This window comes from Merops nubicus, unplaced genomic scaffold (assembly GCF_000691845.1).
Source record: "Merops nubicus isolate BGI_N331 unplaced genomic scaffold, ASM69184v1 scaffold17698, whole genome shotgun sequence".
Lineage (NCBI taxonomy): Eukaryota > Metazoa > Chordata > Aves > Coraciiformes > Meropidae > Merops > Merops nubicus.
Genome location: NW_008626535.1, coordinates 1 through 24,046, shown reverse-complemented (window position 1 = coordinate 24,046; position 24,046 = coordinate 1). Strand labels below are relative to the sequence as shown.

The 24,046-nt window shown below is 36.9% G+C and overlaps 1 protein-coding gene across 1 annotated transcript; it reads right to left on the bottom strand.

Annotated features, from left to right (window-relative positions):
- Positions 1-1,173: 1,173 nt before the first annotated feature.
- On the bottom strand, positions 1,174-22,932 carry DNAH12 (dynein, axonemal, heavy chain 12). The gene is given in 26 exon segments (XM_008946046.1): positions 1,174-1,262; positions 3,611-3,678; positions 3,924-4,011; positions 4,190-4,328; positions 4,518-4,552; positions 4,555-4,724; positions 5,863-5,966; positions 6,075-6,308; positions 6,443-6,583; positions 7,296-7,385; positions 7,811-7,942; positions 8,726-8,929; positions 9,647-9,697; positions 10,002-10,176; positions 10,507-10,640; positions 11,272-11,478; positions 12,825-12,986; positions 13,076-13,222; positions 14,376-14,516; positions 15,517-15,641; positions 17,918-18,077; positions 18,935-19,003; positions 19,408-19,553; positions 21,031-21,073; positions 21,438-21,494; positions 22,639-22,932. Coding segments are annotated over 26 exon segments (3,405 nt in total).
- Positions 22,933-24,046: the final 1,114 nt, after the last annotated feature.

Genomic DNA, 24,046 nt, shown 5'->3' with positions numbered 1-24,046 from the left:
ACCTTTAAGAATAAAGATTTTCTATTCCAACAGCATGTTCTCACCTTTATCTCTGTTCCACAGACTGAATGTACAGAATAGCTATTTGTTCTGCTATTACTTATTAGTAAGCAATAAAAATAAGTAGAACTTAGTTTTCAGCTAAAGACTCCTTTCCTCATAAGTCTTTTAGACAATCAAACATCATCACAATTGTGCTCTGAGGTTTCCTTAGCAGGAAAACAGATGTGCAATAGGACTTGGGGTATTTTTTCAGTTTGTTCACAAAGGGCCTAGAAGGGAAGGGCAAGTGAAGGACATCAAAATGTTTAATAATAGCTTTTGTTCAGACTGTTTTAACAATGCCATCATTAGGACCGTATCTTGAAGCCAGGAAAGGATTGGGGATTTGTACCCTTATGTGCATCAGCCTCCCAGCTGAAATGACATCAAACACCATGCTTGAAAAAAAGGCTGACTTTACCACCTTATGTACATCATCTACAGCCTTTTCAAACAGAAAAACTTACAATTCTGCATTCTTCCTCAATGCATGCTTGTTTTTTTCTAATACTTGTAAGGGATACATATAAGATAATACGACAATATATACCCAAACACAGGCAGAAATAAAACACACTGGTGTAATCACAATGAAGTCAATAATAATAAAAAAAAAAGCTGAAGAACAGCATTAGTTTAAAAAGATATTGAAAATCCCAAATTGAAAGAGTTCAATTAAAAATAGTTCTATCCTTTTAAGACTGTAACACAAACAACAGAGCATAGAAATAAATCCCATTGGTACTATCTGTTATGAATGTTAAAATTCAAGAAGAAATAATTAAAAATTATTAAAGACCAATCATTAAATAGTATAATATGTATAGATGTACACTGTTAGACACAAACAGTCACACTGTTCCTTTGTATGTTCAGCTACACAGCATTCCAATTTAAAATCATAGATGTTCTGTTAGACTCAAACCTCTCCTCTGTTTTACCTTATCAAAAGTTTCACTTCTGTCTTGCAAGAGAGTTGGTCTGAAAAAAATCAGAAAAAAAATACAGGGCAAAATAAAATGTAATTAATAAATAAAACTGAAAACAAATAATTAAACAAAATGAATGAGCACAGCAAAATGAAGGAAGTTGTCAACAAGCCACTTAGAGAGGAATAATTCTAGAAGCATCTTAAAGCTGAGCAGCAGTAACTTCATAGCAAACCTGCATCATTTCATTTGTTACCTGATCCACCCAAGGCGTGATTGCACGGCCTTGCTCTGTAATTGCACATGAAGCAAAAAGGAGAAATATATTAACAAAATATACAGACAAGGAACTGTTAATATTCAGTTGTTCCTATAGCACAGTGAGTATGCAAACATTAAACCTAGACTATTTCTTTTTTGTAAAAAGGCTATTAATTTTCCTATGAATTGAGAAAATACATTGTTTTTACTCACCTTCTGAAAGAGGGAAGACCTCACACTTGGAAGACAAGATTATTAAGTTGAAAGTGATATTTTCAGGATTGAAAATGATCTCAGCAGAGCCTATGTCCATTAATAGCTCACTATAAATACCCGATCATAAGATACTCTGGGACTTTCTCCATGTTTCTTTCAAATAGGTTAGCTAGGTTTAATAATCTGACCTGACAAATCATGTCAGTAGAAGAAGAAATTAGAAGTCCCGTTTGTTTATAAAACTACTCTTGTTAAATGTTTTTGGAATGAGAATCTGAAAACTGTAAGTAGTAATTATTACATTATGGAACGCAAATTCTTCAGGGCTTTCCTAAAACAGGAGTAAACTGAAGATACTGTTACGAGCTTGCTCGAAAGGCTAGGACTGGGTAAAAATAAAAATTAAACCAAACAAAAGTAAACATAAATGAAGAAATAAAATCAAGCAACAGTTACATTAAAAATTGCTATGTGTTTCTGATTGCTTGATCACACTTCACATATAAATAGAAACAGAAAAGCAAACAGAAGATAAATATAGAGACACTTAAAGGGAAAAGCACTGTTTCAGAAAGACAGACCTGTGCTGGAAACCTATGCTGATGTAACACACCACAAGCAGGGAAATGAAGGACATAGATGCATAGTTACAACATTGACAGTAGGATGGAGGGAGTCTTACATGCTAAATTTACTCCTACCCTACTTTACGGAGGGATCCTTACAAAGAAATGATGATGGCTGTGTCCAAATGCAAGGCAGAAATAGTTCTTTGATAGAGGAGGTCTAGGAAGAAGGCTTAAGTAGTTTGTTGGTTTTTTGTTTAAAGAAAAGAGAAGTGCAGGATCAGTGAAGGAATTGAAACTGGACTGCCTCTCTAGAGCAACAGGGAACAGACAACATTTTATGGCAGGTGATCAGAAGGGAGATGTTATAATTTATTCTTCACAGAAGCTATTTGGAAAAAAAGCCCTTACAAAAATCAGATTATCTGAATTAAATCCTGAAAAGATGATTTTGCTGAGAAAGGAAGGTGCCAGAAGTACCTAGTACAGATAGTTAAAAATTTCTCATACAGTCTGCACTGTTGCTATGACAGAACATAGGCTACATGTAAAAATCCAGATTGAAATCCCAAAACTACTACTTTCCACTCACCTGACTCAGCACTCTTAATGCTTTAAGTTTATTAACTGTAATTTTTTTTTTGTTTTGTTCATAAACTCAACTAAGTTTACTATGATTTGTTTCTAGGACTTGACGCCTTTCTGTCATTCTACCACTGTTATAATAGTTCAAAGATGCATTAGAATCTGAATAGTTACTCAGTTAAAGCATAGTTGATACATGATATTTTAACAGCTCCAAGAATTCTGATCCAGCAGGCACAGAACCTCACTGCAATTCAGGTCACCTGAGATCCAAGGACACAACTCTGCAGGAACTCTCTGTATGCCTAGGCTACCTACATGCACCTTGTGCAAAGTCTAAAATCATGCATGTCTGAATGGATTCATCCATTCTCAAGAGAAAGCACAGGCAGAAAAAGTGCCAACTTCGTAAGACTGCCTATTAGTTAATAACATCTAAATTGCAACAGTTGCAATAGACAGTCCTGCTTAAGTGAATAAACAAAAACAGGAATTTACTGATCCTCCCGATGAAAAAAAATAAGAGTTATGGCAAATATCTTACTAGTGTGACAGACAACTAGCATAGCAGCTAAAAATAACCTGAACAAACTCTGCTAAATCATGTGAGGTGAAACACTGAGTCTCTGTAAGCCAATTAAAAGTTCCCAACTTGAGCAGAGCCAGGAATTCAAGTACCATGTGCTCTCCTACCCAGTTTAACTTTCGATTGAAAAACAGATTGGGCAGCACCTTGACACTTATAAAATATTTCTTTAAATAGTCTTTTCATCTAGTGCGCAATTAGAAACATCCGTGGGGAGAAAGACAGGCCTATTGTGCAGCTAAGAGGAGACAGAGCCAAGCCAGCAGGCCCAACTTACAATGTAAAAATCCTGTGTCAGATGCATGTGAATTCTGTGCATATTTGGGTACTTTGGTGAGGACTGGAGCATTATCTTCTGTAGAAAAAGGAATTCAATGTTTCAGCTTCTTGTTGAAAAGTTCACACTTCAGAGAAATTATACTCACTTGGCTTTATCCAAATGATTGGCATCATATCAAAGAGCAATCTGGGATACTGCTCAGCTAACATTCCCCTGTTGAGAGAAAGAAACAAATGAATTATTTGGGGCTTGGTGTTAAAACAAGTTTGGTGTGTATTTTTTGGTTGTTGCTTGCTTGGCTTTTTTTATTCTTCTTTCTCACTTTCCATGCATGAAAGAGTATTTCATTTCACGTCTTATTTCAATAATATGAAAAGTATTGCCTAAAATATCTAAACAAATCTTGTTTGAGCCTCAGAAAGCTTTCCACAACCATAGTACCACACTTTGTTACTGACATGGTCCTGTCCCAGAGAGCTCCGTCTAAAAATAATCCGTGGACACAAACACCATCTTCTGGTGCAGTGTCAGCAGTATCCTGAGGAATAACCCACAAGAAACAAGTGTTCCATGTTACTAAACTTTCACAGTTGTTTGCTTTTTGAGGTATTACGCCAACAGCCAATTTTTTGAAGAGAATCCAAAACCAGGAATACAGTAGTATTTTACATCTCACCGCAACATCAGGATTCAGATTAATAAAATATGTATTTATAATGTATCTGCACCTGAAATTCATATTCCAGAAGGTCAATAGGCATCCTGTGTTTCCTAGCATAATTTTGCATAGCTGCAGTTAAGAAAGCTTGAGGAAAATAGTATCCTGACAGCCAAAAAAATGTGGGTTTCCCTAATTCATACCAGTCGTGGAAAGAGGAAAATAACACGCTCAATGATGAGAAACAGACAAGTCCCATGTTGTTTGACCTTCTTCTACAGAACTGTACTCAGAAAATCTAAGCAAAGTCTATCACTCCTTTCCTAATACTTCTTTAATGTAAACAACAATTATAAGTAGATTAAATAATAAGGTAGTGCTGCCTCTTGTACATGACCTGTAAAAATTTCAGCCTTTCTAGAAAATCTAGATATAGCTCTCTAATGGTTTTAGACTTGGATATGAATTTTTTGCCCAATTCTCAGGAACTTTTCCAATAAGTAGACTGCCACACAGAGCCTCCAGTTCAGCATCCATAACAACCAGTCATTTAATGGCTTTCTTCAGGTTAATTAATGTGCTACGGATAGTTCGGATTAAACTAGAATTTAAAAATGACACAACATTTTCACACATTTTGCATGACTTGTAAAACACAACATACTCACTGGAAAAAAAAAAAAAAAAGAAAAAAAAGGATTATGGAATCATCTACAGAACTTGTATAGCTGCTACATAACTCTGAAATTATCCACATCTGTAAAGTCACAGATTTGTGCATTTGTGGTGTTTTATCAACCAGGAACAGCTGAATAAATTATTGTGCTATTTTTGATATACTCTGTATTGTTTGGTAAGATGGTAAATTTGGAACTCCACATGTACACATTGTATACTAGATGAAGGAAGAAGCTTTAGATTACATAAGAAAACGTGGGTAGGGTCTGCAACAAAGGAAATCTTGGAGTCTGAAGGCCAGAGAGCATTATGGAAAGTCTGGAAGCTAATGAAGTGGGAGACATAAAGGGACGAATAGAAAAGGAGGACAGAGAAGAAAAGGGAAGAAAGAATGGTGAAGCAAGTGAAGATAAAAAAGAAAATTAGGAAATAAAGTCAAAAGAGAGACTGGGGAACCAAAGAGAAAAATAAAAGTGACTACCAGTTTGTAATCCTAAAAGAGTAATTGGTATGAAGCCCGTAGTGTAGGAAGAAAAGCATCATGAATGGGGAAAAAAAGCAAAAATTTAAAACAGAAGCATATGAGACAAAGAAATCAGCAGAAATATTTCTAACTATCAAGCAAAAGGTTTCATAAAATATAACTGCGTATTACAGTTTCTAATCCCTTTAACCTACAGGTCAGAAATATGACGAAAATAATATATAATCTATGATAAACAAGGTGAAAGAGGAAGTGAAGTTTAAAAAAAAGGAATACAAAAATATTGTTCACATTCTCTTTTCCAGCTGCCTTCTCAGGCTCCCTTCTTCTACCATGTGTTTTTCTCTTTCTGTTCATTTTGCCACTAGATAAGTTGTCCTTACATGCATCCCACATTATGACTTTTCAGAAGGTGTAGTGCTGCTTGGACTGCAGATATCACTGCAGACAATTAGAAGGGAACAAAATAAATAAAGTATTTCACACAACATAGGGTTTACAGTGTACAAATCACAGGAAAACTTTTTCAGCAAATGTAATGATTTCAGTTATGTTTTATTAAATATGACACTCTTACTTGTTAAATCTTTCCATTTCTTGGACCAGCACAGCGTTCGTACTTTCTTCATATCTCACAGGATATTTAATTAAGCAATTTTCAATGTCAAAATCATTTGGAAGCTGTAAATGACAACATATTTGGAAATCACTCCACATACCATTGTGTGTTGGCATTACATTAGAAGTATGCAGATGTGAAAGACTGCAGAGTAATAGATGCCATTAAGCTTTCTCTCCACCAAGGCCTCCAATCAACTTCTCTGCTCGTTTTAGTTTTCGAGCACACAGATCAACCTGGAATTCTAAATGAGCCTTTTCTCCAGATTTCTCAGTGAAAGTTCGTTCCAAAGCAGCCGAACGACTTTCAACTGCTGCAATTTTTTTCTTCCGATTCAAGAGTGTCAGTGTTTCCTCTAAGGACTGCTGTGCCTCTCTTAGACGACCTTTCTTGGGCGCAACCACCTATCAATTACAATCAATATACAAATTCTTAAAGCACACTTTTGTAACTTTATTACTGAATACAAGGCTTAGGGTGAATATATCAAACAAAGGAAAGGTTTCATAGCACCGAGGGGCAAGAACCAAAAAGGCACCTTTGCCACCCTGTCATACACCTCCATTGCCATAATCCATTTACATAAACCATCTGCTGCCGAGGAAGCTTTAGCCACCTTTTGTGGATCAAACTCAGGATTAGCCAAGTATTCAACCTGAATCTTCTGCATGGCAGCTGCCTGGATAACAAAGGTGTTAGAGCTCATCAAAGTTTTGTGGTTGACACTTGAAAACTACACTGATTGATTGCTGTTTCTCTACATCATGAAACAGGAAAAGAACTACTCAGTATTAACTGTGGTAGAAAACACTGCTCATTTGTTTGTTTTGCTTTTCCCATCACATTTTGCAGTCTTTTCTTGTTTTCATCCTAATCCTGTCCTTATGCTTTATAAGCATGCATTTGGTGTATCTGCCATATGGCACCTACCTACGTGCTAAGAGCATTACAGCCACAGAGAAGCCTTAATTTACTCTGTCCCTTGCGCAAAACAGGCTGATTTCACAGGATAACAAACAGGATGGACTACATACTCTGATACAGTTTTTAAATGTGTTAGTTTTTACTGTTTGATGAGATAGTAAATTGCAAAGTCAGAAATATTTGTGCATAGGAAGACATTCCGTTCAAATAGATGACAGCACTTACAGAAGCCTTAGAAATTCCCAAAGGGAATTCTAAAACCTTCTGAAACACTGCTTTGAAGGCTCACCCTAGGGCAGTTTGACTCACCTGCCATGACCATACCCATTCTATAGAGATATCTTATCATCTTATCCAGATTCTTGGTCATAACAGAAGTTGTCTAACTTGGCACAGAGAGTCCAAGTTCCCCTACAAGAAAGAGTCTACAGGGTAAAAACCACGATAAAATTAGACACAAGTCTTACTGGAATATTGTCCTTGTCATACACTTTCAAATCCTTTAAGAAATTCATGTCACCAAGGAGTTTTTTGCTTGGAGCCCAGTAATCCAAAATCTACAAAACAGGAGGAAATACCTTTTCAAGCTTTAGAACAACCAACCAACCAAAAAATGACAAAACTCTTTAAATTAAAAATTATGCATATTTAACACTGATGACCTTGTATCTCCTTGAGACATCAATAAGGGAGAAAGTCAGATGAGATATTTCCCCAAAACCATATCTAAAGCCAAAAACTGACAATGTCTCAGGGAAGAGTTATGTATTAACATATTTAAGTGAAGCAAAGTAAATGTGTTGCCTTTGCATATTCCAAAACTTAGAAAACTTGGAATTTCAGAAGTTTTCAGTAAAATAATGGATGGAAGCTTTAATTACTTGTTTACTGTAGTGGATGTTGGGTGAGCTTGTCCAATAAATAAGTGCTCTGTGTTGTGAAGAACACAAATTATACTTTTAACTAGTGTCTGCCATTTTACCTTGCCTCCAGTCCCTGAAGGATTTGGAATTCTTTTGGGTTTTATGTCCTTCATGTCACAGACAGCAGCCGTGACAAGTTTGACACCAGACGGAGGATTTTTCATTGATTTGACAACCGATATATCAGAAGCCTAAAATAGAAATCACATTTTAAACAATTATGACAAATGTTATGACTTTCTCACTACTAACCCAAAACAACTAACAGCAAAAAAAGGGGAGTTATCATTGCCAATGAACACAATTACAGAGGACTTTTAGAAGGAATGCTACTGTTTTAGCAAGACAGGTAACAATATCCACCAATGTACCTTATGCAAAGGAAATAAAAATTAAATAAATGCTAGTAACTGTAATCTAGTGATTAAAATCATGCTTTAAAAAAAGTCCAAGTGAGAATATTTTTGTACACTTCCACAAGTGTCATCTAAGACTTCTTATAGACACCATAACTTCTACTATACTAAATTCCTGCAGGACTTTCTCAACAATACAGCGTTCAGATCATGTGTAAGTCATAACTTAAAGAACAAAACCTTTAAGCCAAAGATCCAGATAACTCTTAGCCATAAACAAACCCATGTTACACACTGGCAGTCAATATTAACTTAGCTGAGAGAAGAAATTCAGCTGATACCAGTGCTGGTAACTTCAGGGTTTGGCTACTTCTCCCACAAGAGGGTTGTCTTACAAATAAACACTTTAAATGCACAAGCTCCCCCCCACTCTGTATTATGAGTACATGAAGAGGAAATACACTGAACCATGACTGCACAGGTCACATCTGTTGCCAAATCTGAGAAAATTTAACATTTTCCAAATTCGTTCCATCTTAGTGCATTCTTTCCTAAATAAATGGAAGAGTTTCATCATTTTATATAACTTTCCAGATGCTGAAGTTTACACCAGCTTGCCTTCAAGGTGTCAAGAGCAGCAAGTGCTGCCTCCAGGGCTGGAATCGCCTCTGCCAGGTCACTCCCACATTCATTTTTCAATGTCTGAGCTTCTTCAGCTTTTCCTGTAGCAATTTCTTCATCTGCTTTTACAGTTTTTCTTTTTTCTTCTACTTCTGCAGATTCTATTTCTATAGCCTAAAGAAAACAACACATGTGATCTTCCTGTTAAGCAGTGAATGATCAAATAAACTGAAATTACAGCACTTACAATACGCAACGTACTAGATAAGTGTACTTTTGCAAGTCAAAATTTTCAAAAACATCCAAGAGATTGGTTTCTATATCCCACCAAATTTCTATGAAGTTAACCCTTTTTAGGATCCTTTTAAAAACCAAGCATATCATCCCTGTGTATGCAAAGACAGACTGTGCAAAACTGTTCTTGTTTATTTTGTACACAGAAGAACTACATGTCATTTTTGCACTGTTTGGAATGATCTTGGGAAAACCAGTCTAACCACTACTAGCATGAAAGTTCCTCTAACACCCCTCAGCATGGAGCTTTGGCAAGGTCTGTATAGCCAGACTCTGTATCTTCCATGAAGAACAGAATTTTCTTCCAGTTCTAAGAAGGTAAGCATAAACAGTGACAAGTTTCACAATACTGCAATCCCCAGTATACAAGATGTGAGCTCAAAAACCTGAACTCAGCTCCTACTTTCTGAGTCATGTGTCAGCAGCCTTAAACAGTCATGTTCTTTAGAACATGTCTACAATCAGCTGAGATATTGAAGGAGAAGTACATTGTATGATTAGGATTCCTCATTCAAAGCCAATTATTATGAAGATGAAATTATGGATTGCGAAGATACACGTGCTTACACTAAAAACCAACAAGATGTTATTTGCATAAACCACCCTTCATCATGTTTGCATTACCCAATTATCCTCTTCCAGTCTGGGCTGCAGCTGAATTAGTTCTTGTTTCATCTCACCAACATATACGTATGCAAAAGAATCAGGTAGGGTTCAGAAGTGCCAGGTACAATTTCCCAAGATTTCTATAAGATCTAAGGTTTACCTAATGACTAATTTATTGATAGAAGGAAGTAACATTCAGTTTCAAAGCAAAACACTTCAGACACTTATGTTTATCTCGTATGTACAACCTCTAATTTTAAGAAATATGATCACTTACAAAGCTTGAGCAGAACAAAATCCAAAGCACTGCTTTTGACTAACTTCTGCAGGAAAAGACCTGCTTTTGCCATTTTATATTTTCAGTTCCATTTACGTCCTAACTTACCTGTGATTCAGCAAAAGCCAGCTTATCTAGTCCATTCATGTATTTCCTCTTGGCTCTCATTACAGCATCTCGTTTCTGAGTAAGAAGTTTCCGAAATGCAGCAATAAGCTCAAGATAAGAAGCAGGCGTAACGTAATTATGGCGTCCCAGACTTTGCAAAAGCCTATTTAAATAAAAAAATAGTATCTAAGTGATTTTTTATTAGTTTAACTACTGTTAGCAAAGTTATGAAACTGTTTGACAAATACTAGGAGTAAAAAACTTTGACAATATTATATGAAGTTTTTATGCAAGCAGATAGATAGACAGTACCTTTTAAAACAGAAATGAGCAGTAATGAAACTCAATCAACTACTGTTTTACTGTTTCTCACTTCTAAAAATTCAAATTCTGAGTTCTCTTCTGTTCAATTTGCTACTTTCAAGAAGCATAGTCTTTTCCCTTTTAACAGTTCTATAAATTAGTGAGTTGTTTTCAAAAGAAACAGACTGACCTTTCAGAGAGTGACAAAGCTGAAGTATGGAAGTATTTACTTATAGGCACAACTTCCTGATGCTCACTCTCTGTCAGCTCAAGTGTTTCTAAGAACTTATCAGCCACATGTTCAAGAGCATCTTCAGGCCGTGGCTCAGAGAGAAAGTGAGGAGAGAAGGATTTGTAAAATTCAGCTTGTTAGCAGAAAAATTAGCTGATGTCATCACCAGGCCAAGCTATAGAGCCAACTGCACTTTAGAGAGAATAACACCAACTACATCAAGGATCATTAACTACAGTAATTTTCTGAGATGTATTTTGCCATAAACTATCTACTGATAAACAACAGGACTTGCATTTGCCAGTCATTCTGATGATACATGATCTGCTTAACAGGCAAAAGATATTATGACTATTTTACAGTCATATTGAAATGGTTTGTCTAGTCCTTTAAAGCATACACATTGTGCAATAAAAGTAACAAATGACCATCATCAAACTGAGACTATGCACTACTTCGGAAATGTAAAATTTGCAGCAACACAATCTAGGTTTGCTTACTCGTAGAAATAATGAGATTGCACACCAAGAAGCTCCCAAAACATTACAAAAAATGCCTATGATACTTTAAAACTTTGAATAACATGGAGTATCTCTATACAGAAGACAAGAGTAAAATCCAGTGGATTTCTCCAAAGAGCCATGAAAATATAGACTGCTAGAAAACAGAAGTTTCCTTTCTGAAGTAGATTGTTGAGGAAACAATATAAACATTCTGACATACCTGGAACCAATCAATTGTACAGCAGTTGATGAGTGAGGGAAACTGTCTCAGATGACTGTGGAAAGCACCTCCAGTTGGGCTGAATGCTGGCACAATATGATTTTTGATGAAAAGATTTTCTTTGCAGCGGTTCACAAAGTACGCAAACAAGGCCAAGGGACAGAGTTCTTCATGTTTACTGCCAGCCTGAACTATTGTACCAACACCCTTAGGAATAATACATAGGGTAAAAACTGTTACATATTTTCTCATTCAGCACTTCTGAAGTCCTTTAGCAATTCTGCTAATGATAGCAACACCATGCAATATTTTTTTTAATTGACAAATGAAACATAAAATAAACTAAAAAATCAGAACAAGCAGTAAATATTATTTGAGAATAAGATTACAACATTTATCTGTGACCCTGACAATTCTTTCTAGAAATGATCATCTGATGCTTTGAGAAACTGTGAATACATCAGAAGGAAACCTAAAAATCCATCCCAAGATCAGTCCCAGACAGATAACATGCATTAAAGTGAGACCGAGGGTTAAGACGCACTCTGAAAAAAAAATCAAAATTCACTATTACTTCCCTCAAGAAATAATCAAAGCTTTCATACAACTATCAGGCTCAGTTACAATCCGTTGCACTCAAAGATTTAGGAGATACAAAGAGATGAGGCAAATCACTACTCTCATTACACAGAAGTCACTATCACAAACTCAAATGCTTTTCTCATCATCTATGCTTTAAGTGCCACTGAAGTCAACATTTCAAGACATGAACTTACTAAGACCTTTTTTAGTTTGAATATTATAATAAACTATGCTGCATTTGCCTAATTGGAGAGGAAGATTAAAATTTCAAGCATCAAAACATATTCCATTCATTCTTTTACCAAAACCACTAATCTCTCAAGACAAGCAGAAACCTCTAGATTTGAAGCTAAAGACTACTTCATAGAAGTATTAACATCAATTATTTAACAGTCCATGAAACATTGACTAAAAACCCCTAAAACTCAAATTTTTCTTTCACAAAACCGTGCATACTCGACATAATCACTCAGTTGAAATAAATGACAAAAATGAGTCTAGTAGCAGTAGAGTAAAATTGGAAATAGTTTGATGGAGCAGCTTTAAAGGCGTTAAGAGCAATTTTGCTCTGGTTGGCATATTATGGGATAGCTACTGAGTTCTAGCATACACCAATTGAATATGTTTGTACAAACTGTCAAATTGCAAAAGCGCCCCATTATCTGAATGTTGTTGTTATATGCCTGGCATAAATGAAACAGTAACACAGAAAGATTATTAGAATTATAATCTAAAATCTCTGCAGAACACATGGAATTCAGGTATCAACATGGTCCAGAACTTTAGTGCATGAAAACCCAGTTCAGTAACATTTATCAAGTGATACAGCTATTCCAACAACGAACATTTGTGTAGGTACTAAGAATCACTCTAAGCTCCAGCTAGAAGCATACCTAGGTCATTTATTAGTAAACTGAACTGACAAAACAGCTTAAAAGGGAGATCACATTAAAGAGAATTTCTGAAAATACCTCTATAATTTCTTGGTTTTCATCTGCTGCAAAAAGATTGGGTACCTCCCCAGTGTTGAGGACACTGTCAATATCTCCTAAAGAGCTTTCCCCTTTAATTTGTGCATCCGTGATCATAAATACAGTTTTCAAGCCTTTTACACCTGGATTCCTCAGAAGATTCTAAAATGCAAGACAGTCCATATGTTGTATATTCCAAAACATCCTTCCTCAAAATGAAGTAAAGATGCTGACAGGTTATTAATACTCACTTTCAGGTCTTCTCTCCACTCATTTGTACCATAGGTCTTACAAATCTCTGCTTGAAAAACTCACATTTTTGCCGTGAATGCTGCTAGGCGTGTCAAAGACTGACGTCCACTTCCTCCCACTCCAACCAAAAAAGCATTACCTCCTGGCTGCTTCAGAGCACACACGTTCCAGCACATACCTGTATTTGAAACGTGCCGATTACCGGAACAGCAGAAACACAGACATTTCCTAGACAGTGCACCTATGAAACTGTGGAACAAGTACACAAGCAGCATCTCCCAGACAAATTTCTGAAGGGGAGCAGGGGGGAAGAGGAAGAAAGGGAGTGAGTATGCACCACAAAATAAAACTTGCAACTCCTCTATTATACAAATACCCATATTTAGCTAAATTACTAATGCATACAAGTTACAAAAAAAATCAGCAGACGTGTGAACAGGAGCACTATATGGATAAAGGTGTTAAACAGTATTAATTCTCTACTCCTCTATCATAGCAGTACTATACTTCAAGAAAGTTAAAACTGGTAACAGTTCAAGGGCTTTTTAAAGGAACAACTGGACAGAAATGGGTTGCATCAACCAACCTCTTCTTTTGCTCTGCCTCTGATAGATTTTATAACTTGTATGTGAAACAGAGATTAGAGCAAAATCTTTAGAAAGCAGTGTCTGCACATTTCTGAGAGTCCTATCTATGTATTGTGAAAACACAAGCATAGATTCTCTTGGAAAATGCAGCAAGGCCTTCAGAAGAACACCTGCTTATGCACAGGGCATGGGGTAGTTAGAGTAAACTGAGCAGTGGTTAAAAGCGGTCTTCCAACTCAAACAAACATAGTTGTATAAACAAGTACTCGCAAATCCAGCTTGTCAAAATTACCTAGACTGAAATAAAATGCTATTAGAAGTGTAGAACCCTAATCGCCTTCACAAAGGATCTAGATGTTGTCAAGTTACACTGGCAAATATGAAGAGGCAGTAATCTCTAGCAATAGAGAAGGAGTTGTGACCTCCTAATCTGTCTCAGTTGCAGCTCTGCTTGATCACAAATTAAGGTAACAATAGCAGCCCACAGTCTAAACTTTTACAGGATGAGCTGCAGCACCAGGCTGGGTTCATGCCCCCCAAAGTGGGGCATGGCTGTGCTGCACAATACCAGCAGACAGACAGCTGAGACCGTGCTGTGCCTTACCGTGCAACCTCGCGCAACCTCAGAAACCTTGTCCTTGGTGATATCAAAGTCCAGTGGCTGCAGGCAAAACTGGCATCCATCTTATGGGGAACACTATTTGACTGATACCTTTTTGTTGTCATCCAGAACTGTGTTCATGTTTTTTATCCACAAAGTATCAATTGGGCCATCAAAGACAACCCATTTGCGTTCAGGAGTCTCAGATGACACAAAGTCTCCGAAAGTATTGGCAATTATACCATCTGTCCACTGTAGGGGTGGAACACAGGGACAAGAAGTAAGACATAGCACACAGTTCAAACTGCAAGGAACAGAAAACCCTCCCACTTCATTTTCATTATTCCTCTGTTATTTTTCTCTTGTTTTGTATAGCATCATACAGCTTCGCAGTTTCATGGAGGGTCATGCAACATCAGAAATTTTAAGATAGTGGTTTTTTTCACTTCAAAAGATATTGTGACAAACAGAAAACATGCAAGTCCATTTACAGAAATTTGCAAGTGCTTCTGCTCTGTTTTGAATCTGTTTCTCTCCAGAGTTGCCCTAAGTTTCACTATTCCACATTCACCACTCCACACTGTTTCTTCTCCAAATCTAAGCTTCATACTTGGGGACCCATGAGTTCATAAGTTCTAGATAGTTTTTGCATTACTTTGATTATACTGACTAGGAATAGACAAAGAAATGAATACAGTTAAGTTTGGAGTGATTTCCTACCTTGGAAGTAACTATATTAGGACAATGACCTTCAGAATGGTATTAGTTTTTTTTTTCATATTTAAACTCACAGAACTGCATACAGACTTGGTACTGCTGGTTCTTTATATATATGCTACTTTTGATCAAGCCATAAAAGTACTAGTTAAAATAAAACAGCTGTGTTCTCATTTGTGTTTAAAGTAATAAAATTATTAATTCAACAGATCATTATCCAGAATTGTGGAGGTCTGACATTTTTTAGCTCCTAGGCTTTAACCCATACCGGTAATGCTTGCTTTTTTTGCAGAAAAAAAACAGACAAAGAAATGTTGTCTGGAATTGGGACTTAAAACTCAGAAGCAGGAGCCTTGTAACCTGCCTATCCTGCCCTCTGAAAACAACTGCAAATGACACCAGGAGTTAACATGTAGTTAGAACATACTTACACAACTGCACTCCTACAAACACCGTGAAAGCCACAGCAGGTGAGAGAGGAAGAAACAGAAAAAGGTGGGCAATTACTGTATGCTATTTTTAAAACATACATTACCTCATGGGATATTGCATCAAATTGCCCAAAAAGCTGACCCAGGGTGATTGATTTTGGATTCACAGTTCTCAAAATTACTTTTTCTTCTCCACCGTAACCACGCTCTTTCATAAGAGACAGTGTATCTGCCAACATGTGTAGAATTGTGGTGTTCCCAGAAAAAGATTCTACCAGCATAAAGCTGTTAGATGGAAAGAAAATGCTATTAATAAATTTGTCTTGCAGTTTAGACTTTCACAGACCACACGAAAGCAAATAGCATCATTCGTAAGTTTAGACCTAATATTCACCATATATTCAAAGAGCAGAGCAAGTAAATTTAGCTTGTATATGTGAAATATTATTTATGCAAAATAGTGTATTTGGACAGGCAAATCTGATTGTACAGTCACTGTATGCAAGCTGTCTTCTAAAAGGTAGATTTACCAGCACACTAGTGCACTTACTTGCTGAATCAAAGATGACTTTCTTGTTTCTTCCCAGCCTATCTAGACAGAGTTTATAACAAAGTTCTGGATGAACATAAACAGTAGGAACATACTACACACACTCATAAAAAAAAAAGAAATCTAATTATCTTTGCCCACACATCAAAATGGCTTTTAATAGTCACCCAGCAGAGCAATGCGATTGTAATAATGTCACACTGAAGATAATAATAAATGAGCTGAATATTAACAATGGTATTGCTGATTTAATATTGTATCTATTTTCTCTACACGTTTGCTATTCCACTAAAAAAAGCTGGGAATAAAATTGCAGGCATCTCGTAACTCATATGTGCAGTCCTACATCTTCGCCATGCCAATACCCACATCTCAAGTCCTTCTACAGGTAAGACTACTTCTGATGTCAGGAGTAGTAGAACTCCCCAGATGTACATTCACAAGAATTTTGGGACACATAAAAGCAGTATTGCTGATCAGCTGCTCCAATACAAATAGAAACTTTTTGCCACCCTTAAAACCTTTTATACTTGATATAAACAACCACTATGGTAGAAGCCAAAATTACAGGTACTGCTTGTGAAACAGTAATGAGAATCTTACCCGAGTCTAGCAATCATCATTTCATATGTCTGTATCATTTTCTCTGTAAAAGCTTTGACCAGTTGGACATTATGTTGAACACAACATTTGCCGGCACATTCCAAAAAATGCCTGAAATCAAAACAGATCATACTACAATGTAACAGACCATAGTAGAATTTAAATTACTATCTTGGGCTACAGTAGAACACTTTAAGCTCATCAATAAGAATTTCAAATTAATTACTAACTGAAATAGTATTAATCACACACAGTATCTCCCGGGGAGGGGGAACAAACCCCACTTCTGTACTTCATGTGCTGTAACAGGAGTTAACTACAATTTTTATCTTGTGGAGAAGGCATATCATCATCACAAAATCAACAGTGTCCTTTGGAACAACGCGCTTTTAACAAGACTCTAGTATTTACTGGACATTTAAAAAAGTCAATTAATTTTGTCTTTTACAACATGCTCATCTCCTTCCCAACCATCCTTTTACAAAGGAGCTATGCTTTAGTTGTGGCTATAAACAGAAAAAAACCAAAACAAACACAAACCTTAATCTCATTTAATTATGGCCAAAAATTAGGAAAGAAATCACCAAAAGACCCTAAAATTTGGAAAACCTGTAGGTCAATTTCTGATCTGCACAATGCCTCACACAGCCCTTCTGGATGTAAGGGAACTCAGATGTGGATTATACTCAGAACACATACAAGGAGTTTCTTTGATTTTAAGTTTCATTGCAAACATTCAACCATTTTCCTTATCTTGTAATACCTCAAAATTTACTGTATTAATTACACTTGGTTAAAAACAAAACACCACAACGATTATGACAGAGGAAAAATTATGAGTGTACTTACCCTGTGGTCTGCAGCAGGAAGCTTGCTTCCAGGAAATAAATCACTAGCTATATCATTGAACAGAAGTATATCATGCAACAAAAATTTGGGCTCATTCACATCCTTAATTCATCTAAGACACTAGAGGAAACAAATACACATTTTACTGCTCTTATTGAAAACACAGAATAAACTATTCAGCAATTAAAATAATCTAATATGTAATAAAGATTAATTACTTAAATGATGCCTTTGGTAAGCAGTTCAGCACACCTGTGTGATTATCAGCGTAGCACTGGGAAGTACAACATATATTTTATCATCTTCATTTTGCAAAGTAAGAAACTTGGATCAGCTATGTGACACGACACGGTGGAACTGCCTTCAGAACTCAGAACTGTGCATTTGTAAAATCCCTTAAGAATTACTCCCTCAAGAACTCACCAATATATCTTCATCTTCAGTGGGAAGTTTCAATTTTAGATTCGCAGCAGCCACCAACACAGCTTTAACTGCTCACATACCATAGTCATAGGGATACTGTGAGATAAGCTGTTCTGAAGAAAGCCTGTAGGTCATTACTATCTTCACTGACTTAGCATTCAAAAATCCATACAAATAGAGTGAAATTTCTGCTATCAGAGCATAGTTAGGAACCATCATGGCTACTGTTCGGAAAAGAACCTGAAAAACATCCCCAAAGAAACACCTTTAAGTGATTAATTGAGACATGGAAAGTAATTCAGAGCTTTTGCAAATGATGGATCAGTATTTGTCCCATCACAGCATTTCTAACAGAAAACAGCAATGGCATTTAAAATTAAGTACTTCTTAGCCACATTAGGTAAGCTGTGGATCATTTAAAATAGTGACACTGGAAAGCAGTGGGCTGCAGAGCATTTGGGAGCCAGTGAAAAAGAGAACTATCAGTGCTTGCAGCTTCTGATGGTGTAGCTCCTGAACACCACTTTTAAATAAGACTGGAATAAATGCAGTATAGAAATACTTTCTTAAAGTATTTTTTTCCCAACACCTCCATCTTAAAAAAAGTTAGCATTCAAATCTTATCATCTACCCACAACCTCACACTTGCCAGTTTACCTGCTGTAACATTACAGTCTTTGGCCTGTAAAAAGAATATTGAAAAACACTAACAGATATAAGAAAGGTAAAAAAAAAAAAAAAATTCCAATTTTTCCAAAAGAACAAAATATTTTGGAAAAAAAAGAGGCTTCGCGTGTGTAAAACCTATAACAAGCATATGTTTATATTGCAGGTGGTGCAGTCTGTACTAATACCACCAATACATGTCCCCCATTTTTTTTTAAAAAAATCATTCTTAAGCAGAAGCAGGTATTTTTTTATTTTACCTTCAGATTATCTGAAAGTTCAGAATGTCCTGCATAGCCTGGATTCGTTGTAATAACTACAAAACAGTTGGGATTAAGCTTCAGTTCAGTTCCTTCAAAAATAAATGTTTCTATCCTCATCTGTATGGCTCTCTAGATGCAAAGGATCTGCTGTGCCACAACAGACAGTACTTCCAGTTCCATGCGATTGAATTCATTGAGACGTGCCCATGCACCTGATGAAGCCAAACCCTTGAAAATCTACAAATGAAGAAAAATAGCAATAATATTGCCAACAGAATCTTAGAACTTTCAAAAGAAGAGTATCATGTTGGAAGTTTAATTCCATGAAAGATACAACTGTGATAATAATATTTAATTAAGCCTTCTGAGAGCAAAGATCAACGATGTACTGAAGAACAAAGTATTTTCTTAGTTCTAAAGAAAGTTGTATCAGAAGATCTTGATCCTGTTTCATCTTTTCATTAGGAACTGAATAGGGTTTCCTAAAGCACAGAAAATTAAACATATGTAGAAAAGGGTATATAGTGCCCAAAGGCAGCAGACCACAGGAGTCACATTTATGTGTGTGCTTATACAAAGAAGGGATCCTACAATTTTAATCTTAAAACATAAAATACAAAATACATTCATTTTCTATTTACCTTTCCCATTGCCAGGTAATCAAGGCCATCAGAGCAGCTGAAGACAACACACTGAACAGCAAGAGCTTTAGCCAAATCTTTGGTGGTTTCTGTTTTACATGTTCCTGCTGGACCCTCCAGGGCACCACCAAGGTTTAAATAAAAGGCTCCAATTTAACAAACAGAAATACTTTATGGAAATTATTCACATGATAACATTCTGAATGAAAACTTTAACTTAAATTCCACCAGACAGTTTCATAGACTCATCAGATCTAACATAAAAAGTATGGTTGCACTAATTAAAAAATAATCTGAAATTTACTTACAGCTTCAAATTTATACAAGAGAATGGAATTTCGACCCTAACAGGGACTTTAGTTTTATTATCATCATGACCACGACGGTTAGTTATTCAAACTTTATTGGACCAAATATTTCAGTTCTTTCTTAGATACTTCTTTCAATTTAAATCTGATGCAATTACTTGGTTGCTACTCTTTTCTACCTTTGTTTCTCCTTTGATATATTTTCTTCTTTTTTTTAATCTTTCCCACACTGTCCCCCTTCATTGCACATATATTCCATCGGCCATTCATATTCTCTCCTTTATTCCATTGAATCAGGAGAAAACTGACAGAAAAAATAAAGCTGCAGACTCTAAACAAAAACTCAGATCTATCTGACTTCTGATCCACAGTTACAGTGCCACATCTTTACTGGCAAGCACTGGAATACTGTATTTAAGACAGACTATCAGCTGCATCACCCTCTCATTCCTATGTAGCCTGATCTTTTGACACATAGGTACCAAGCATCAGCTACAACCATACCACAAAAGCTGAAGGCTCAAAGAATGCCTTGTTCAGGTCTTTTCAGACCTCTTCTTTCTGAAATTGTACTGAGTTCACAATTAGGTCTTCAAAGGATGAAAATTATCATCTTACAACAGCAGGAGGACGGGTGAGGAGAAAAACTCAAAACCATACTCCAGCAAAATAAACTGCTGTCAATAGTCAGAATAAGCCAGGTCTGAGATGACTTGGGTAACTTGCAGCTGTCAGGTTAGTTGAGGATAGACCAGTACAATACTAAGCACCTCTAACAAGAGCAGGGGTACTAAAAAGTTTCTGAGCTTAGGAAGATGATCACAAGTGGATCCTTCCCCACTTAATATAGTGACTATAGAACATCAGAAAAGAATTTCCTGTTCTCAAAATTCAGATAGCAATGAAAATATTTGGTGTTTTTTTCTATTTTAAAAAAAAATCATCCTCCACAACCGAAAAATCCACTAATATTTCAGTCACGTTAGTGGGCTGTCCAGGTTTCTTCTTATAAATCAGTTCCATGTTCAGTATTCTATAGAAATTATAATCTTTGAAAACCACACTACAACAGAAATAGCAGAGTCTGACAGCAACTGCAAGCCCTAAAATTATGTCTGTAATGAACAGTGTAAAAAATAGTATACTACAGTGAATACAGAACGTAGCACTGCTGGCAGATCATACCAAGGTGCGGTAAGTCCTGTCTGTCAGAGGGGCGATGACAAGGTGGGGTGAGTTTCCAAGGTGTTCATAGGCATATTTCACGTTGCAATTAATGACGCGGACACAAACGGTCTCAAATTCCCAATAATACCAGAGTTGTGCAAGCCACTGAAAGTCTGTTTCACTTTGCACGCCTGCAAAACACAGAATTGAAAGTGATCATAAAAGATTTTTACATAACTGGATTTTCCATTAATCCATCAATAACCCACAAATCAATTAAACCTCCATTAAATTTAAAAAACCTTTGAAATTATTAACACTGATGCTCGCACCCAAATACACACATACATCTCTTAATACCGTGGTGTTGCAGGCAGCAAAATCAGATTGGTTAGCTGTTTTTAATTAACTGTGTATTAAGGCACATGTGAAGAAAAACACCTAAAAGATAATTACCACTTTGAATCATTTCCATGAGGACGTCTCTAGCATGAACATCAAGAGTAACCAAGGCACCAGTGTAGTCCTTGTTTGCTTTGATAGTTTTCCTCTTACCAGCTCTGCAATATCATTCATTTGAAGCTGAAGGGTATCATAACAATCCTTTAAACCCTAGGAGGGAAAAAAAAAGTAAATATGAAATGGATTATATGACAGTTTCAAGTGTTCCAGACTTCTTCACCTTGGCTAAACACCTTAGTGGAGATTGCTTATTAAGCCATTCTTTTACACTGTCATGTTTTTGCATTAACTTTTCTCTCATTCAGTTATGCATTTTGTGTTGCAAAGCTACATTTTAACCTGTTTGCTCTAAAGAAGAATATTTAAAAACCAGTTCAGAAAGTGTAACTTAGCTTGAGATGAATTTTCCCAAATACAGTTCTCACTTTAGTGCTAACTAAAGTGTTATCTTTTAACCGCTTAACCACCAGGTAACATCCAGGATGCTAACAATTACAAATTCTGTTTCATCTCCCTGCAACAAGGAACTCTTAGTTTGCAGCTCAATCACAACAGGGACACAGATAAACCAGAAAGGCCACACTAGATCACAGGAGATATCCAGCCAGCCCAGTATCCTGTCCCTGAAGCAGACAATAGCAGATAACTCTGGAAAAGGCTGGAGAGGCTGCCTGGAAAGGGTAGATACTACTAATGTTCACTGAGTGTGCTTGAATATTTCCTACACAAACCAGCAAAGAACTGGTAGGGGGCATAACTGCAAAGCAATTACACCAGCTTCTCTCCTGTCAATAGTCATGGTGTTAGCAACACAAAGACTACTCTAGCCCTGAAAACACAAAAGCAAGTGTAAAGCAATCCCATCGTTGCTCTGAGGCCTGATTAAAAAAACCTTCTCCCAACTCTCAAGATGTTTCCTTGCCCAGACAAAAACACTATAGTAAAATATGTGAGTCCATAACTCAATTAAATCACTAAATGTTCTTATTAACAGCAATAAGAACACAATTTCCAGTTTTTAAGAATTAAGTTTAAAAGCACTAACAGAAATAGTGAATTTGCAAAGTATGCAAAAAAATAATCACCTTCTTTTAGTTGCTTTTGAGTCTGAAGAGGGCATTTCAACACAGAAATAATTTAAGTAGGACTTAACGTGACTCAAAAGAACCTTGCTGAAAAATCAACGAAAGCATTTCATTAACAAGTGAAGCAAAGCTGGGATACAACTGGCATACTCTTGCATTATAGTTATCCTGCAAATAAAAATGTTAAAAAAAAATAGTACTCATCATACCCTGATTTCTTTGTCAAATGCTTTGATGAAAGGTGATCCTCTCATTGTCTGAGTTTTCACAATCTGATCATCAGGAATGGCTTGATTCTCATCCACTGCAGACAGACTATGAATACCAGACTCAAGATACATAGATGTGTAGAAGGAAATTGAATCCCGGGTCTCCTGCACGGCACACATTGTTTTCTCTTGTGGCAATGTATTTAGAGGAGCAGGGCCATCCAAATGCAGGTTATATGCAACTTTAGGCCTTATGCTCTGTGTGCCACATGAGCTAGCAGTTTTAGGCCTCATGTTCTATGCGCTACGTGAGCTCTGTGCGGTACGAGTACAGTTGAAGGCCATAGGGATGCAGGTGGACGAGAAACAGCCGGTGACGCAGGATGTGAGAAGAATGTACGGGGAGATAAGGGGACTAAAACAGAGAAGTTGGAATGTAGAAATAATGACCAAAATGATAAACAGGATCTAAGGAGGACAACGATTATTAGCAGCCGACTTCTGTTAATTTACATGTGCTAGTTTCATGTGCTATGACCGTAACCAATGAACAATAGCCACGCTATGTATAGAGCCAACAAATTGTAACCACAGTGCACAAACAATAAGAAGCTGAGGTATAAAGGTTCTGATGCTCTCTTCAATAAACGGCTTGTGCTATGATCATATTGGTCTGTTGCCAAGTCCTTCGCTTGCTCCCACATCTGGCACCCAAACAGGGACCCTTCGAACTTAGTCTGTGCGATGACCAAGAGACGCACCGGACTTGGTCTGTGAGTCAGTCGGAAGACCCTCCAGACTTAGTCTCTGTTAGTCTCTGCACGGACAACAGGTTGGGGGAAGCGCGGGAGGACCCTGGACAGAGAGGACCATCTGGAACGTGTCTGCCGCTCTGCAAAGGAGAAGACCCTGTGAGGCAGCCCTGTGAGGTGACTGCAGCACTGCGATATCCCTGTGAGGTGAACGGTCAGTGGGTGGAGAATGGGAACACAGTTAAGCAAGGAAGAAGAAGCCGTGGTTAAACTCCTCCAGCATATTCTCTCTAAGAGAGGTTTGAAATATGAAGAAGCATGCTTAAAACGCCTATTACAGTGGTGTAAGGACAGGGACCTTTCACCTGGTGTTGATGCAGCCTTTGAACTCAGCACCTGGGATGCCATAGGGACAGCCCTATGGCATGCAACCAGTGATGGGTCTAGAGAAGCAAAAGGCTATGCAACCCTCTGGAAGCTGGTAAAAACCATGCTACATGAACTAAAGGTGGAGCACACAGCTGCTGCCTCTGCATTTGTGGCATTGGGACCAAATGGCAGGGCAAAAAAGCATTGCTGTGGTGGTCGTAATCTTTCCGCCCTCACTTTTGACTTTAATAATATGCCACCCCCGAATCATAGAATCATAGAATCAT